This window comes from Lissotriton helveticus, chromosome 3_1, assembly GCF_964261635.1.
Source record: "Lissotriton helveticus chromosome 3_1, aLisHel1.1, whole genome shotgun sequence".
Lineage (NCBI taxonomy): Eukaryota > Metazoa > Chordata > Amphibia > Caudata > Salamandridae > Lissotriton > Lissotriton helveticus.
Window position 1 is genome coordinate 2021145724 of NC_136061.1, and position 17802 is coordinate 2021163525.

The window sequence follows — 17802 nt, forward strand, 5'->3', positions numbered from 1 at the left end:
CAGCAGAGACTTCAGGTTATGTACCTGTTCTCGGGAATAATCTACCCCGTCCCAAATTCTAGCACCTCAAGACAATACTTTCTTTACAGATTTGTGCTGTTAAGCTCAGAAGCTTTTCTTATGAAAGCACCATAAAATGGTTAAGGTAAAACGCAGTACATAAAACAACCCACATAAAGTGGAAACCCTTCACAGTAAGAAAATCTATTAGTGTGATGTTTTAAATTACCTGACGGCTTTACCAGTTTGTCGTCGAGTTTGTCTTTTGGGACCATCATCATCATCCTCATCCTCCTCCTCCTCCGATGACTCTTGTTTCTTTCGTTTTCCCCACTGGACTTTTTGTTGCTTTTTGATAGTGGCCTTGGCAGCTGCTCTGTACAATAAAGAATAAACAATTATCAAAGGTGAGTTTCACAGAGCAAGATGAATTCTGCAGAGCTCATCATCAGTACTATCTTTTCCAGCTTTCTGTTATGAACAATATACTTTTCTGATCTATTTAAAACAATAGCAGTACAAACCAATGTTTTACAAAGCTCACAAGTTCCTCAAAGGCAACATTTATGTAGCTTAACCCAGAACCTATTTTGCCTTGAAATACATTGTTTGAAGCTTCCTACAAATATGCAACATTCCAAATATTACATTACGGCTGCATTTATGTGGCACATTACACCATTGATGAGAAGGAATGCGTTACTTACCTGTAACTGCAGTTATCCAGTATTGGTATCTTTCATAGATTCACAGGCCTGAATCATTCCCCGTCGTCGGGATGGGAGTCCCCGGTTCATAAATAAAGTAATGTCTCATTAGACATATAGAGTAATAGGCCAAGGACCTCACCTTAGTAACATATCCATGTCCTTTTGTAAAAAGGACCAAACTTTGGAGTAGAGCCAATCAGCTATCACCACCCTCTGGAACCTTCCTGGAAGGCGCTCTAGTCCCTCAGATTTTCATAAGCACAGTGCGAAGTAGTTGTATCACTGAGAGACCCAGGAGAGCCCTTCCAGGGGAGGTGGGTGGGTTGCATGTGTATCTATGAAAGATACCAATACTGGATAACTGCAGTTACAGGTAAGTAACAAATTTCTTATCCAGTATTAGGGTATCTTTCATAGATTCACATGCCTGAATCAGAGTAGTAAGCAATGATAAGCACATTTCGAATGGTACAGTATATATGAATTCACCAGATAACATATCAACGTGAAAATAGAAAGTACCAAAATGCAATCAAATAGAATAGTAAGACACACAGGAGAGAAATGTGCGTATAGATGAAAGGATGGTGGGATGAAGGGAAGGGCTCACCTCTAATGAAATAGATGACGGAGCAGCGCTTGTCCCACTGCAGCATCTTTCATGAGTTCTGTATCCAGGCAGTAATGCTTGGTAAACGTAGGCGGCGTCTTCCATGTTGCCGCTCTGCAAATGTCTGTAATGGGCACACCTGCAAAAAGTGCCATTGAGGTAGAAATTGCCCTCGTGGAATGGGCTCGAACTTTGGAATGCAGGGGTTGCCCCGCTTGCTGGTGACAAAAAGAAATAGCTGCAGAGATCCACCGAGAGATACTTTGTTTAGTGAGTGGAAGACTTTTCCTAGGTCGACTGTAAGCCACAAAGAGTTGGTTGGGTTTGTGGAACGTCTTTGTCTGGTCAATGTAACATTTTAGGCAGCGTTTAAGATCCAGAGAATGCAGGGTTCTTTCTGCCACCGTTTGAGGATTTGGAAAAAAGGATCGTAATACTATAGGCTCATTGAGATGGAAGTCTGACGGGACCTCAGGCACACATTTTGGATTTGTGCGTAGTATAACCCTGTCGTGTTTGAATTGAAGGAAAGGGTCTTGAATTGAAAAAGCATGAAGTTCACTCACTCGCCTTTCAGGGATAAGGGCTAGAAGGAGCGCTGTTTTCCAGGAGAGATATTTAAGATCAGCTCTGTGTATCGGCTCAAAGGGGTGTTTCATAAGTTGAGCCAGAAGTGTGTTGAGTTGCCAAGTAGGAGGTAAAGTCTTTACAGGAGGGAATGTCCTAAATAGGCCTTTAAGATATTGTTTAATCAAACTATTAGACCACAGTGAAGGGCCTGCAAAGGATCTCCTGAAAAGGGATATTGCTGCCTGATGGACTTTAATGGAGGCATGGGCGAGACCAGAATTCACCAGATGGAGAAGGTAAGGCATTATTTGCTCTGGAGACGATGAAAGAGAGTGTATTTTCTTTAACTTGCACCAGATGCAGTACCTCTTCTATTTTAAGGAATATGTTTTGTTAGTACTGTCTGCTCAAGCCAGAACAGCTCCACAGTCCGGAGGTATGTCTAGGCCATGGAATTCTCTGAACTCAGGAGCAAAGCTGATAATCTGAGAGATGTTGGATCCGGATGTTGGATTTGTTGGTGGTTCATTTTGAGAAGAGAGGGAAACGGTTTCAACGGAATCGCCGGTTCCAGGGAGAGAAGGTGAAGCTCCGTGAACCAATGTTGGTGTGGCCAAGCTGGAGCTATCAGGATGAGCGTGCAAGGTTCCGCTTTCAATTTTCTGAGGACCCTGGGAATCAGGGCAATTGGTGGAAAAGCGTATGCAAAGACATTACACCATGTGATCGAAAATGCATTCCCTAGAGATCCCTGCTGGGGATGGCAGCTTGCGAAGTGTTGGTATTTGGCGTTCTGCTTGGTAGCAAATAGGTCCAAGAGATGGGTGCCCCATTGAGAGAATATGCGGTAGAGAGTCTGCTGATTCAATTCCCATCCGTGACACGTTACCTGCTGTCTGCTGAAAGAGTCGGCCAGAACATTGTCTGTTCCTGGGACATATCCTGCCCGAAGAGAAATGTTGTGATGAAGCAACCAGTTCCAGAATTTTTGTGACTCGTGAGAGAGTGTCAGAGAACGACTCCCTCCCTGCCTGTTTAGATAGTGCATTGTCGTGGTATTGTCCGTCTGCACAAGCACTACAGAATGTTTGATCCTTGGCAGGAATGCCAGAAGAGCGAGATAAATCTCCTCGAGCTGCGAGCGGTCTATGTGAAGTTTCCTTTTGGAAAGGGATCACTTTCCGCTGATCTGGAGTTCTTGGAGGAAAGCTCCCCAACCTTCCAGGGACGCATCTGTTGTGATGGTAAGTGGAGAAGCTGGAAGAAAGAGCGGCAAGCCTTGAGAAAGGTTCTGAGGGCGAATCCACCACCTTAGAACCTTGACCATCTGAGGGGTCACGCGGATGACATCGTCGAATGATCCTGTACATTGGACCCATTGAGCCGATAGCACCTCTTGAAGAGGGAGGATGTGAAGGCGATAGTGTGGAACTAGTAGAATACAGCAAGACATCATCCCGAGCAGGGATTTGAAAAGGCGCACTGTAAGAGACTTTTTGGATCTTATGCAATTTGCCAAGGAAAGAAGTTTGTCTCGTCGCTCTTGTGAGGGAAACGCTTTCTTCTGGGTCGTGTCGATAGTAGCACCCAGGAAAGTTATACGCTGAGAAGGACCGGAGTACGGACTTGCCCTGATTGAGAGTGAGCCCCAAGCGATCGAAAAGCTGTAGACAGGTGTCAGAAGACCTGGACGTGCCTTCTAGAGAGGGAACTTTGACGAGCCAGTCGTCCAGATATGGAAAGACCTGATGGTGTTGTTGTCGGAGATATGCGGCTACTGGAGACAGGCATTTTGTAAAAATGCGTGGCGCCGATTTGAGTCGGAATGGTAGGACACGGAATTGGTAATGTCTGCCCGCTACTGCGAATCTCAGAAATTTCTTGTGATTCCGGTGGATAGGGATGTGAAAATAGGCATCCTGAAGATCCAAAGACACCATGTAGTAGTCTACGTTGAGAAGTTGCAGTACTTCTTGGATGGGAACCATACAAAACGACTTTTTAAAGAATTTGTTGTGACTTCAAGTCTAAGATTAGTCTCCATTTCTTCTCCTTTTTGTGCACCAGGAAGAAACAGGAGTAAAATCCCTTCCCCCATTGACGAAGAGGAACCCTTTCTATAGCTCCCTTCTGAAGCATAAGTGAAAGTTCCAGGAGTAGAGCACGTAGAGTTTTGTGAAGCATAGGTCAGGGAGGGGTTTGGGGAGGAATTTGAATGAACTCTAGTGAATGTCCGAATTGAACTAGTTGCAGAACCCAACGGTCCGTTGTTATTTGTTTCCAATTGTGCAGGAAATGGGAAATTCTTCCCAGGGTGGAGAGGAAGTGGAGACCAGCGGTAGTGGAAAGTCATTGTCGCTGAACAGCGTCCTTCTGTCGACCTCTTTTGCCACGAAAGGAGGACTTAGTGTAAGAGGATTGTTGCTGTTGACGCTGCTGGTATTGTGGCCAATACTGCTTATTAGAAGAATAGGAAGATCGGTGTTGGTAATCACCTCTCGTAGAAGACTGTCCTCTCCCTCTTGAGCCATGAAAAGGCGGGTTTTTGAATTGAAGGGTACCCAAAGCTCTAGCCATGTTGGTATCCTTTTTTATACCCTGAAGAGCTTCATCAATGTGCGTTCCGAAAAGAAGCTGACCATCGTAGGGTATATCCAAAATTTTAGTTTGCACTTCTGGTCGGAATGAAGTTGCCTTCAGCCAACCATGGCGCCGTAGTGCAGTTGCGCAAGCCAGTTGGCGAAATCCAGTAGACGCGATATCCATCGCACAATCTATTATCTTGGACGTTTTGCTTCTTCCTTTGAATCGTCCAGCAAGACCCCAAGATATGGAGTGATGTCTGCCCACATCTGCCTGTTATAGCGTCCTAACAGTGCCAAGGAATTGGATGCACGCACTGTTAATGCTGACATGAACGAGAAACATTTTCCAATATTATCAAGCTGTCTACTTTCTTTGTCCAGAGGAGCGGCCAATGAAACTGAAGGATTTTTGGATTTCTGCTGAGCAGCTTGTGTGATGCCTGAGTCTGGTTTGGGATGTCCGGTTAGGCAAGCTGGAGCAGTATCCAGAGCCCTGTATTATTTATCCAGACGAGGCAATACTGGGGGTACCGAGGAAGGGTTATGCATTATTTTCACACCCTGAGCCCATATATAATCTAGAATAGGTATAGATCTGACAGATTATTTTTAAAGGCTCCTTAAAATCATAGAGGAAGCAATCCTGTTGGTGTGAAGGCATAGGTATTTGGAAAATATGCACTATGTTGTGAAATCCCCCAATGTCTTCAGGAGACAGCTTGAGCAGGCACGGGGGATGCTGGACAGGGGATTACATAATCGTCCCACTCATCATGAGTAGATTGGGAATCATGAAGTTCTCCTTCCTCATATGGATCCTCCTCCTCATCGTCCGTGGAAGATGGAGGTGGTGAAGTGACAGTCCCAGGCTGTAAATTTAAAGGCTGCGGTCTTGGCGGTGGAGACACAGCTGGAGGCGGAGACATTGCAGAAGTTGGAAATCTCTGCTTATAGTCAGTAATGAGGAATTGCAGATCGGAAACCAAAGATACAGTTGACAAACCATGGGAGGTTGAGGCGGATGGTATTCTTCAGGATAAACTGCCTGATCCTCTGGTTGTTGGTCCTCATAGTCCGAACTGTCCTGATACTTTACGTTAAGTTCAGATGGGCTTGTCGCCGTCCTAAACATACTGCCATCATCAGAATCTTCTTCTTCCAAAAGGTGAGCTGGAGGCAATGGTTGGACCCTACTAGGGAAAGTCAGGGCCGGCGTCAACGTACGTTTTGTGATCTTGAGGTGGACGTACTTACTTTGTAGATAGGAATTCGTTGTCATCGACGAGCCCGTCGACTGTGTAGTCATCAACGGTGGGGCACCATGGTAGATAACATCGACTGAGTTCCCGTCTACGGTGTCGTCGATAAAGTTTTCGTCGACGGTGCCGAAGTCGACGGAGCCTTCGTCGACGATGGAGTAGATGTCGATGGGATAGTCTTCATCGACTGTGTCGTCGTTGTAGGAGAGTAGGGTCTGCAATCCTATGATCACCCAGATTTTTGCTTTTTGCTTCACTGGTTTACGACTTTCCCTGGCTGTGGGCCTGCTAATCAGACCTAGCTAGCCTAGCTGTTCTCTCTACTCCAAATTGTACCCAGGTACTGAATTGGCACTGGGCCCTCTCCAAGTCCCTGTACCCAGGGCTGAGGTGCACCCAGAAGTCTCCCAGGGGCTGCAGCATGTATTATGCCACCCCTGGGCTGACTGACTAAACTGACACAACTGGCTGCTTGACAGCTGGGGCAAAGAGGTGTACTCGCCCTCTGCTGTAGATATAGTATTCCTATATCTAAACCTAAATGGACACACAGATCTCCTATCAGTCACTCCTATGGCAGGCCTTGACAATCCTGAAGGCAGAGTGCTTGGAATCGTGTGAGATAGTGCTCTGGCATGAGCTGAGCCTGTCTGCGGCTTTCGGGATCCATCCCTTAGCCGTTTCCATGATATCGCATACCATATACTCTTAAGTGCATTATAATCCTCGCGGTTATGTGCCAACTCTGGTATCGCTTTATCAAAACATGTCGAGTAAGGTGTCATACGAATTGGAATACTAACCCCTCGCCAATTCTGGCGACGGGGTTAGCATTCCACCCTCCCTTCTAGAGGGACACAACATGTATGTAACCTGTAACCCCGGTTAAAGTCAGACAGAGCCTTAGCTCCACAAAATGGATGCTGACACCGAGACACAAGTCTGCCCTCCTGCTGCTGGGAGTCCTCCCAGCCCAGGAGGCAAGGACAAAGGGTTTCCTGCCAGGGGCGGTGCCAGCACCGTCCCAGACAGGATTTTGTGTATCCTAGGTAGGCAGGGCTTTAGAGGAAGGTGACTGCAAGTGGCACCCCGGTGCTCACTGTGCATAGGCTGGCTCGAACCAGTTCCAGGGGCACTCCAGCCTCTGATCTGGGGAAAGCCCGCCAAAGGAGAGGGGTGTAACCACCCCCCTCCTAGTCCCACCCATAGGGCAGGACTTAGTCACGTGCCAGCCCCTTTTTGCAGGATAAAGGTAGGAACTGGCCCCCTTCCAAATTAGATCAATCTTTGAATCCTGAACCGACCTTCTACACGAAGAACTCAAGACTCTTCCCAAGATTTCTCCCTTGTGACTAAGGAGTAGTCACCCTGCAGCAGCAGGCACCAACCAAGTATCGCGGTTTGTTGCCAGTCTTTCCTCCGGATCAAGACTGCTCCAGCACGACGAGAACCGGCTTCCCTGGCACCTCTGACCTCAACCTACATCATCAGCCCAGCTGTGATCCGTGGGTGCGACGAGACCTCGAGGGACCGGCCATCTTCAGAACTGCACGACGCTTGTCCAGCACGACCACCGAGTGACCCTCGACTGAGTGCTTTGGGGTAAGAGAAGCCCCGACCCTGAGCAGCTCCAGCACCGAAGCTCAGCCCCCCTGCATCCACGAGATCTGCGTGGGGCCCTTCTGCTCTTTGCTGCTCACCGCGTTGTCCAGGTCGCTTGCCCGTTGGCTAGTGGCCCTCTCACGACGCTCCACGACGACAAACACCGCTGGTCTGGTTGCTCCAGACTGGCCCTTGCTTCCCTCCTTCAGAAAAGCACCCTGGACCCTCCTGGTCCACTCAAGACGCCATTTTAGGTCCACCGCGTGGGCCTTGCATTTGCCAAGACTTGTTGCCCCAATCCTGGGTCCAGCGACGTCGACTGCAAGTACCTTCGTGGGACAGCTCGCACCTCCATCCTGGTCGCCGACAACGCCTCCTGGTCCGAGAGACTGCAGAGCCCAGCAGCGCCCACTCACCTGGCTGAGGTGACTTCGTCCGGTGCCATCCTGGTGCCCACCTAAATCACTGGCTAGTGATTCAGAACTTGGTCCCCTCTGCTTACAGGTTTCTTCTTCCCTGATCCAGGCTTGGATCACCACGAACTCCTTCACTGGCCGCCTGCCAGCAACTTCTTTCTTCAGGCACCTGGATCTTCAACGAGGGTTTCCGACGCAACTTGAACCCTATGCAGCCGCAGCCCCTGGGCTAGGTAAACTGAGTACTCCGGTGCTCCAGCATAGTCCAACACCCTAAGTGTTCGGATCCACCCTTGTTTTCGACCCACCTAGTCGGGTTCGCCCGAGAACAGTAACTTTGCAAAGTGCTAGTATCCATAGACTTGTTCCCGCATTACGCGTGAGAGTTCCCACTCTGCACACGGCGTCCCTAGGCCTCCTGCTTCTAATCTAAGGGTTCAGCATTGTAGGCCTAGCGTTTCTACAGTCTAGAAAAGTATTACTTACCTGCTAGTAACTTGGCATTCCACTTCTTGTGTATATGGTTTTTCGTGCCCCTCGGGCATTTGTGTAAATTGTGCGACTTTCAGTAATTCTTTAAGAGTTTTGTTGTGTGCTTAGCTCCCTGTCTCATAAAGAGCCAGGGTAGTCTTGTTATAAATAAATATACTTTATTTTTGATAACAACTTGTGTGGTGTCCTTTCACTTGGTGTTCAAGGGGTAATGTGATGGTAAAACAGCTGGCTTAACACGCCCTCTAGAGTCTTAGCCTTAGACTGCTCGTATACATGCTACTAGGATAGCTGGTCTATAAGGTTGACTTACAACCAATCATCAACAAGGGTTGTTTGGACTGATACATAGTGATCACTAGAATAGTGAGCACTGCATATCAGGCCAACTTCTCACAGTCGTCGACACGGTCGTCGGGATTGTAGAGTCGACGGTAGTTTGGACGTCAATGATGATTTCTTTAGCTTTATCGTCAACGAGATAGACTTACCAGCCGTCGATGATGAAGTCGTCGTTGTCAACAATGATGAAGATGCGTCAGAAGTTGAAACAGTAGTCGTCAACGAGGTCACACAAGGCTGTAGACTGAGATTTCCTCGCCGTCGAGGCCACCGTCGACGAGGCAGTCGTCAACAGGGTGGAAGAAGGCTTTTTAAAGGTGTGAAGCACCTCCTGAGGAGAAACCTTTGCTGGTAGAGCCTTGGGATGTACCTCTGAAGACTTTGTGTGTCTTCTTTTGAGGTGGCTGCGACAAAGGGCCTGGAGAAGCCACTCTTGGTCTTTTCTGAGAGGACTGTGAAGATATGGAAGAGCCCTCACTCTCCTCAGAAGACAAGGTTTGGTCTTTGTCTTTAAGCCTCTGCAGCCAAATTAAGAGGTGTCCCTCCCGATCTTTGAGGGTCTTAGAAGAAAAGGTACGACATACCTTACAGTCCTTTGAGGAGTGATCCGGGTAAAGGCAGTAGAGGCAATCCTTATGTTGGTCATCCACATGAAGTCTCTTTTTACCAAAGGCCTTTCTTAGGAGTATCTGCCATGAAGAACTTGAGAACTTCACCCAGAAGATGGAATTTTGAAGTAAGAAACACTGGAAATCCAGAAATGAGGAAAGCTGAGCAGAGCTCAGAGGAGACTCCCTTAGCACGACGTGCGGTAGAAAATCTGAGGGACTAGAGCTCCTTCCAGGAAGGTTCCAGAGGGTGGTGATAGCGGATTGACTCTACTTCAAAGTTTGGTCCTTTTTACAAAAGGACATGGATGTGTTACTAAGGTGAGGCCCTTGGCCTATTACTCTATATGTATAATGCGACATTACTTTATGTACCAGGGACTCCCATCCCTACGACGGGGAATGATTCAGGCATGTGAATCTATGAAAGATACCCTAATACTGGATAACCTCAAGTATATTAGTAAATTGGTAGCAAGCTAAATTGCGTAGGGAGAAGTGTTGATTTGCAGTGTGGCCTCTAAAGGGAATTGTTTTCGGTGCTACACGTGATTGATCGGAGTAGTGCACTATAAATTAATTTATTATTGTGTCTGTTTGAAGGGTGTGGTTTATGAGTGTGAAGTAAGTGGGTAGTACTTCGGTGTCATGCATGATGAATAGAGTTATGCATTCCTTGTGTTACTGTAAAGAACAAGTTACTTACCTTCGGTAACAATATATCTGTAAGAAACATAGGTTAGTTATACATTCATTACCATAGAATTATCCCCAGGCATCAGACTGGATCAGGAAAGTTTTTCGTCAGCAGTACCCCCTGCATATCGGTATGTGGCATCGGTCGACTACGCGTTTGTCGGCGTCGTGGTCGCCAGCAAGATGTAGCGGTAGGTACATAGAAGCCGCCCTCACGGACGTCAATTCTGTACACGCCAGAAGCGCCGAGCCATGCAAGACACTGACCACTGGTGCACAAAACTAGGGCCCGAAAAGGAAGTCCTTATCCCTATAAGTCAGTTCGCAGAACAGAGAGGATGGGTGGGGCGGTAAGGAATCTATAACTAACCTATGTTTCTTAAGGATATATTGTTACCGAAGGTAAGTAACTTGTTCCTCTGAAAGAAACAGTTAGTTATAGATTCCTTACCTTAGAATAGATACCACAGCAATACCAACCCCAGAGGTGGGTCTGCGAACCAAGTTCACACCAGAAAGTCCTGGAGAAGAGAACAGCCAATGAAGTCGTCTCTCTGGACTTGACTGTCCAGGCAGTAGTGTTTGGTGAACGTGTGCATTGATTTCCACGTAGCTGCCTGACAGATGTTATTTAAGGGGGACTCCTCATCCCAAATAAGTAGTAGCTGCTGTCGCCCTGGTGGAATGGGTGTGCAGCCTCGCTGGAGGCTCCTTCTTTGCCAAACAATAACAAGCTTTGATGCACAGAATGACCCATCTGAAGATGGTCCGTTTGTGCATGGCCCGACCTTTCTTCGCACCCACATAACCAACTAAGAACTGCTTGTCCACCCGGAATTGTTTGGTGAGACCCAAGTAGATGAAAAATGGTACATTTTGGATCCAGACGATGGAGCCTCACTTCCTCTTTCGAAGGATGCGGAAAGAAGGTGGGAAAAGTGATGGTTTAGCTAATGTGGAAAGAAGTAACCACCTTGGGAAGAAAGGAAGGTCTAGTTATAAGAATGACCTTGTCCGGATGCACAGCCAGAAAGGGAGGCTTGAAAGAAAGAGCTTGTAAATCACTCACCCTGCATGCAGAGGTGATGGCCACTAGAAATACAGAGTAAGAAGTCTTAGAGGACAGTTAAGGAGCAGCTCGAAGATAGATAAGAACAAGTTCAAGTCCCACTGAGGCATTACGAAGGGAACAGAAGGAAAAAGATGAGTTACGCCCTCAAGGAATCTATTTACAACAGGGGACTTGAAAAGAGAAAGCTGATCAGGAAGCCTAAGGAAGGCTGAAATGGCAGAGAGGTATCCCTTAAGAGTGCCCAGAGCAGAGCCCTGCTGGGCCAAAGAAAGGAGGAACAAGAGAACCTCAGAAGGACGGGCGGAAATGGGATCCACAGCCTTTGCTGTGCACCATGCCACAAATGTGTTCCATCTGCAGGTGTACACCGTCTTAGTGGAGGGACGCCTGGCTGCCTAGATAACATCACAGACTTCGGGAGGCAGGTCAAATGACGTCAACTACCGTCGCTCAATCTCCTAGCAAGGAGATGGAGGCTGGACAGGTTCGGGTGAAGGACCGTCCCCTACTGCTGCGACAGAAGATCCTCCCAAAGAGGCAGTCAGATCGGAGGATCGATGGCCATGTTGAGCAGCTGGGGATACCAGACTCTTGGAGCCCAATCCGGAGCCACATATATGACTTGGGCCCGGTTGCGCTTGATCTTCTTCAGCACTCTGGGCAGGAGTTGTATAGGCCGAAAGGCGTATAGAAGACCGCAACTCCACTAGCGACGAAAAGAGTCGCCTAGCGAGTGCGGCCTTGGAAATTCCAACGTGCAGAATTGCTGACAGTATGCGCTCTCTTAGGTGGCGAATAGATCTAACCAAGCCTCTCCCCACTGTTGAAAGAGACCTTGCGCCACCTCTGAGTAAAGACGCCATTCGTGATCCATTATGCAACTGCAGCTGAGTTCGTCCGCCCTGGCGTTCAGAGAACCTGCCAGGTGTTGAACTACCAGGGAAATGCCCTGATGTTCCAGGAATCTCCAGAGACGAAGAGCCTCTTGATATAGGGTCCACGGCCCAACCCTCCCTGTTTGTGGCAGTACTACATGGCTGTGGTGTTGTCTGTGAACACCTGCACTACTCTTGCCCGGACAGAGGGAAGGAATCTTTGAGTGCAAGACAAATCGCACAAAGCTCCAGAAGGTTGATATGGAGCCCAGACTCCGCCGGAGACCAAAGGCCTCTGATCTCCGCCTCCCCCATGTGGCCGCCCCATCCCAGAAGTGATGCATCGGTCACCACTGTGAACTCTGCTTGGGGAAGGGTGAGGGATCTACCGTCGACCCAATCCTGGTTAGTGAGCCACCACTGCAGTTGGTGTGCAGTGCCCGCCGAGATCTGGACGCAATCGGACAGGTTCCCCTGATGCTGTCCCCACTGGAACTTCAGGTCCCACTGCAGAGCCCGCATATGCCATCTGGGATGATCCATCAACAGGATACAGGAGGTCATCAGGCCCAGTAGCCAGAGGGTCATCCTGACCAAAACCTGGGATAGAGGCTGAAAGATCGGTTTCATAGCCCGAATATCCGAACTCGCTGTTCGGGATGATAAACCCAAAACTGCGTTATGTCCAGAACCACTCCGATGAAAAGGAGCTTTCGAGAGGGAGACAGGTGTGAATTTGCCACGTCGATGGAGAACCCTAGCGAATGGAGGTGGGAGACGACTGCCTGGGATGAGCCCACCAACAACCAGTCGTCGAGATAGGGGAAGACTGGAACCCCTGATCTGCACAGATGAGCTAAGACCACCGCCATCACTTTTGTGTACAGCCGAGGGGCGCTCGTAAGGCCAAAGGGGAGCATAGTAAACTGAAAGTGCTCGTGGCCTACCGTGAACCGCAGGTAACGCCGGTGGGCAGGCAGGAGGAGGATGTGAAAATAAGCATCCTGCAAGTCCAACGTTACCATCCAGTCTCCAGGGTCGAGGGCAGACAGGACCTGAAACTAGAAACAAAAACCCTACAAGAGAAGGGAATATGTGTCATCTGACTACAAGATAAACAGAGTGCACAGCGTCTCTCAATAGCTGCACAAATATGACAAGTGAGAAATAGGGCTAGGGTGGGCTTAGATACCTGAATAAAGCAAGAAAATGTCAAAAACCAGTGTCCCTAGTATAAAAATATATTTCAGTCAAATTCAAATGATAACAAAGCAAATCAAATTACATGCTCATATACATGTTCTTTTCAAACTTACACCAGCAAACAAACAGTGATGTGATTTATAGGATGTCCCCCAACCCCAGTGAATCACAGCAGAGAAACAATTAAAAAATCATCCTATCAATAATATAAACATTCATCCATCAAATCAGTCATACAGTACTAACATCCATACATCTGTCACTCAACAACTGAACAATAAAAATAACACAACAAGCATTTACAATGCAATGGTCTCGGCATTGTTCAAGTTAGTGCTATTGGCATTGCTCTTTGCGAATGCATAGGGGTCAGTGGGGTTGTGCTGTGTCAGGGGGATACGATGTGTGGTGTAGATGTGATGTTGCTGTCGGTATGTGGTGACGTGACTGAGAATAAAATGGTTGCAGTCGTGAGGTGGTTATAAGAATGAGATGTGGCTGTAGAGAGGGGTGAGCTGTGCTCATGGACATGTGATGTAGCTGTGGGGCTTTGGCACGGATGTAGGGACTGTTGGCATCAGGTACTGGAGCCTGATGATGTGTTAAGGTCTGTGGGGACGTGCTGGGCGTAGGCGTGTGTCGGCGCTCGTGATATCGGGTAGGAGGCTCTGTTAATGTATCACGGCTAAGGGACTGTGGTGTGCACTCGGCTCTGTGAGTTGTGTGGAGAGCTCTGTTGCCCACTCTGGCGACGGGTATGCTGCTGTGTAAGTGTGCTATCGGGTGTCTGTGGCGGAGCGTTGAAGTGCGTGATGCGGCTGTGACGGGGATCTGTATGCTGCGGTTCTGCTGTAGTGTGAGGGGGTTCTGGAGACGTCTTTGCGCTTGGAGATGTTGCCGAACTTGAGCGAAGATGTGTGGGCTGTAGGCAGCAAGGATGACAAACGACATTGAAAGAAAAAAAAAACAGAGGTGCTACAGCAACAGGAAGCAGGGGTCCAGTCAGGAAAGCTGTTATCAGCGCCGCGCGCCTCTCTGCAGACTCCCCCTGCATTCCAGAGAGGCGCGCGACGCGATCTGGTATGCCATGCAGCTGTGGAGACAAGACCTGGCCGCGCGCACAACGTTATCCTATGGGAAAACGCTGCGCGCGGCCAGGTCTTGTCTCCCTTTGGCGTTCTCAGACTGCTGAGACGCCTACTATAGTTCTCTGGCGAGAACGCGCTTGTCAAGCGCGTTATAGCCGAGACCTAAAAACTCAGGAGCATCACACGAGATATAATAGATATCATGTACAACTCAGAGTCTGGGTACAACCTGTTGTGTTATATATAGTTGTGCAGACAAAAGTTAATAGAAATACTGCAAAGGTTTAGATGGACAAATTACTTACCTGTAATCCTAGTTCTCTCCCAGGGGTATACTCCTCAAAGTCATAAGCACTGAATTATCTCCGCCCACGTGCGGGAACCCGGAGCATATACAAAAAAATACATATATATGTGTATGTTTTAGAAAAGAATTACCTAGTACTAAATAAACACACACATATACATGTATAACATAAAAATATGCAGCCCCATACATATCCAATAGGATGTATGACGTTACAACGCATACTTTTACAACGACTACCATTACAACGAATTTTTTACAACGCGAAAACTTTTACAACGCATACCATTACAACGCAGGATTTTACAACGCAAGTACCTTTACAACGCATACCATTACAACGTAAATATTGGTAAGTATATCATATTTTTTTTAATATAAATTATTTTAAATTATTAAAATATAATTAAATTGTATTTAATTTTATTTAATTAATTTAATTTAAATATAATTTTAATTTATTTTTACAAATTAACCCTGTACCCCAAAAACCCAAAACTGACCCTGAACCCTAAAAATATTTTTTTTAATTTAAATTATTACAATATAATTAATTTTTATTTAATTACATTTAATTAATTTAATTTAAATATTTTATTTTATTTTTACAAATTAACCCTGTACCCCAAAAACCCAAAACTGTCCCTGAACCCTAAAAATACCCCTTTGCCCAAAAACCCAAAACTGACCCTGAACCCTAAAAATACCCCTTTGCCCAAAAACCCAAAACTGACCCTGAACCCTAAAAATACCCCTTTACCCAAAAACTGAAAACTGACCCTGAACCCTAAAAATACCCCTTTACCCAAAAACTGAAAACTGACCCTGAACCCTAAAAATACCCCTTTACCCAAAAACTGAAAACTGACCCTGAACCCTAAAAATACCCCTTTACCCAAAAACTGAAAACTGACCCTGAACCCTAAAAATACCCCTTTTTTTTTTTTTTTTTTTTTTACATGTCCAAACTGAACAAGTTTATTCCCCCAAAAATGTTTTCAGCGTTTTGAATATCAAACAATCAGATGTTTCTTCACGTCTAAGTTTGTAGCAGGATCATTGAAATCAATGCAATGTTTTAGCGTAATCTTCTTGCTTCACGTTCAGATTCCAGTAACGTAAGGACATCTCCTTCACGGACTGGCCCCTTCACATTACGAATAATTGATCGGTTGCTGTCATCCATGAACTCAACCCGAACCTGGGTGCACTGGCCCTGTGAGCCGGTTCTGCCGAGGACTTTGGTAACCCTGGCTAGCTTGATAGGCTGCACGCGGCTGGCTTCCATGATGGCGGCTGGAGGCAGAGAGGCTAAAAATACCCCTTTACCCAAAAACTGAAAACTGACCCTGAACCCTAAAAATACCCCTTTACTCAAAAACTGAAAACTGACCCTGAACCCTAAAAATACCCCTTTACCCAAAAACTGAAAACTGACCCTGAACCCTAAAAATACCCCTTTACCCAAAAACTGAAAACTGACCCTGAACCCTAAAAATACCCCTTTACCCAAAAACTGACCCTGAACCCTAAAAATACCCCTTTTCCAAAAAACCCAAACATATAATATTTTTAAAATATTTATATACTTACCAATACTTACGTTGTAATGGTATGCGTTGTAAAGGTACTTGCGTTGTAAAATCCTGCGTTGTAATGGTATGCGTTGTAAAAGTTTTTGCGTTGTAAAACTTTCGTTGTAATGGTAGTTCGTTGTAAAAATTGCGTTGTAAAGGTTGTTTCCCATCCAATAGGCTAAGAAGCCAAAGTTACATGTCTTTCTCTAGTATGAAAATAACACATACATATAATGTAAGAGAAAGACATGCACAGTAATAGCATTCCGCTGTGACCTTTTTATTTTCATAAAAGAAAACAGGTAATAGTGGCCATTAGCCTAAAAAAGGCTTCATAGATAAATAACATCCTTGTACAGAAAAGAAAACTGGCACCTTGCCTTTAAGGCCTCAGAGACCCTGAGCACCTTGCCTTTAAGGCCTCCAGGAGCCCTCTGTTCCCATCATGCACCACAGGTGACACTTAGGTCAGTTCTTTTGTACGGTATAGGAAACCTGTAGGAACTTGCATGTAAGATGCAACTATACCGTATAAACTGTTAATGCTCGTCCGTGGAGGCGGAAGAGTTGCTTATGACTTTGATGAGTATACCCCTGGAAGAGAACTAGGATTACAGGTAAGTAACTTATCCTTTTCTTCCAGGGGATACTCATCAATAGTCATAAGCACTGAATTGAGTTGCAAGCCCATACCCACTTCCTCGCCGACAAACAAACAACAGCAAACAAAATTGACGTACACATGTTAAACGGTATTAGCAAACAAGTTTCTCAGCGAGGCCTGCCCAACCTGAGCATCTGCCTGCGTGTCAGCATCTAAACAGTAGTGGCGAGTAAACGTATGAACTGATCGCCATGTAGCTGCTTTACAAATCCCTGCCATGGGGACATTCCTCAGGAGAGCTGTGGTAGAAGCTTTCCATCTAGTGGAATGTGCCTTAGGTTTTCCCGGAAGGAATTTGTTGGCAAATTGATATGACAGTAAAATACAAGAAACTATCTCGAAATTGATCTTTTGGAGGCTGCAAAACCGGTGTTAACAGGGCCATAGTTAATAAACAAACGTTCTGATTTCCTCAGTGTCTTTGTTTTGTCTAGGTAAAACTCCCTCTTGAGATCTAGGGAGTGGAGATACCATTCCGGAGGATTCGAAGGATTCGGAAAAAAAGTAGTGATAGTCTAGTTAATATGAAAGTCTGAGACTACTTTAGGCAAAAAACTAGGATGTGTTCTGAGAACTACTCTGTTGGCATGAAACACAGTGCCATCCTTGCGAGCCGATGTAATATCCACCGAGAAAGCGGCTTTCCATGTCAAATGCTGCAAGGAAGCTTTATGAATGGGCTCGAAAGGGGCTCCCATCAACTATGTTAATACAATGTTAAGCTCCCATGGAGAAGAAGGACATCTGACTGGTGGGTAAACCTTTCTCAAGCCCTCAAGAAAATCCTTTACCACAGGAATTCTAAACAAAGAAGTCTGGTTGGGGGACTTCCTATAGGCTTTGATAGCTCCAAGGTGGACTTTGATAGAAGTAAACTGAAAACCAGATCTAGCCAAATGCAGCAAGTATGATAAAATCACTTGTTCCTGACCCCGGATGGGATTGTGTCCATTGTCCACACACCATAGGAAGAAACGCTTCCACTTAAAGGCATACAATTTCCTTGTCAAGGTCTTTTCGCTTCTTTGAGAATAGCCATACAGTCTGGATTCAAATGTACGTGTCCATATTGTATGACTTCAGGAGCCATGCTGTCAACCATAGGGAGGAGAGATTGGGGTATAAT

The 17802-nt window shown here is 46.4% G+C and overlaps 2 protein-coding genes across 3 annotated transcripts in view; both read right to left on the reverse strand.

Moving 5' to 3' along the window:
- The window catches only part of CHD2 (chromodomain helicase DNA binding protein 2), a 2197496-nt gene that overhangs the window by 1833277 nt on the left and 346417 nt on the right, over positions 1–17802 (reverse strand). For both annotated transcript variants that reach the window (XM_078683153.1, XM_078683151.1), the window contains one exon: positions 230–376. In XM_078683153.1, the coding sequence (XP_078539279.1) occupies positions 230–376 (147 nt within the window). The remainder of the gene's footprint in view (positions 1–229; positions 377–17802) is intronic.
- LOC144825242 (small ribosomal subunit protein eS28) lies at positions 15398–15758 on the reverse strand. Its single transcript, XM_078684082.1, has one exon. It carries the CDS (start codon positions 15721–15723, stop codon positions 15514–15516), a length of 210 nt encoding a protein of 69 aa, XP_078540208.1. The 5' UTR covers positions 15724–15758; the 3' UTR covers positions 15398–15513.

What these genes read in the sequence shown, in the direction of transcription:
- LOC144825242 (XM_078684082.1), bottom strand. Translation starts at nt 15,723, where the DNA reads ATGGAAGCCAGCCGCGTGCAGCCTATCAAGCTAGCCAGGGTTACCAAA.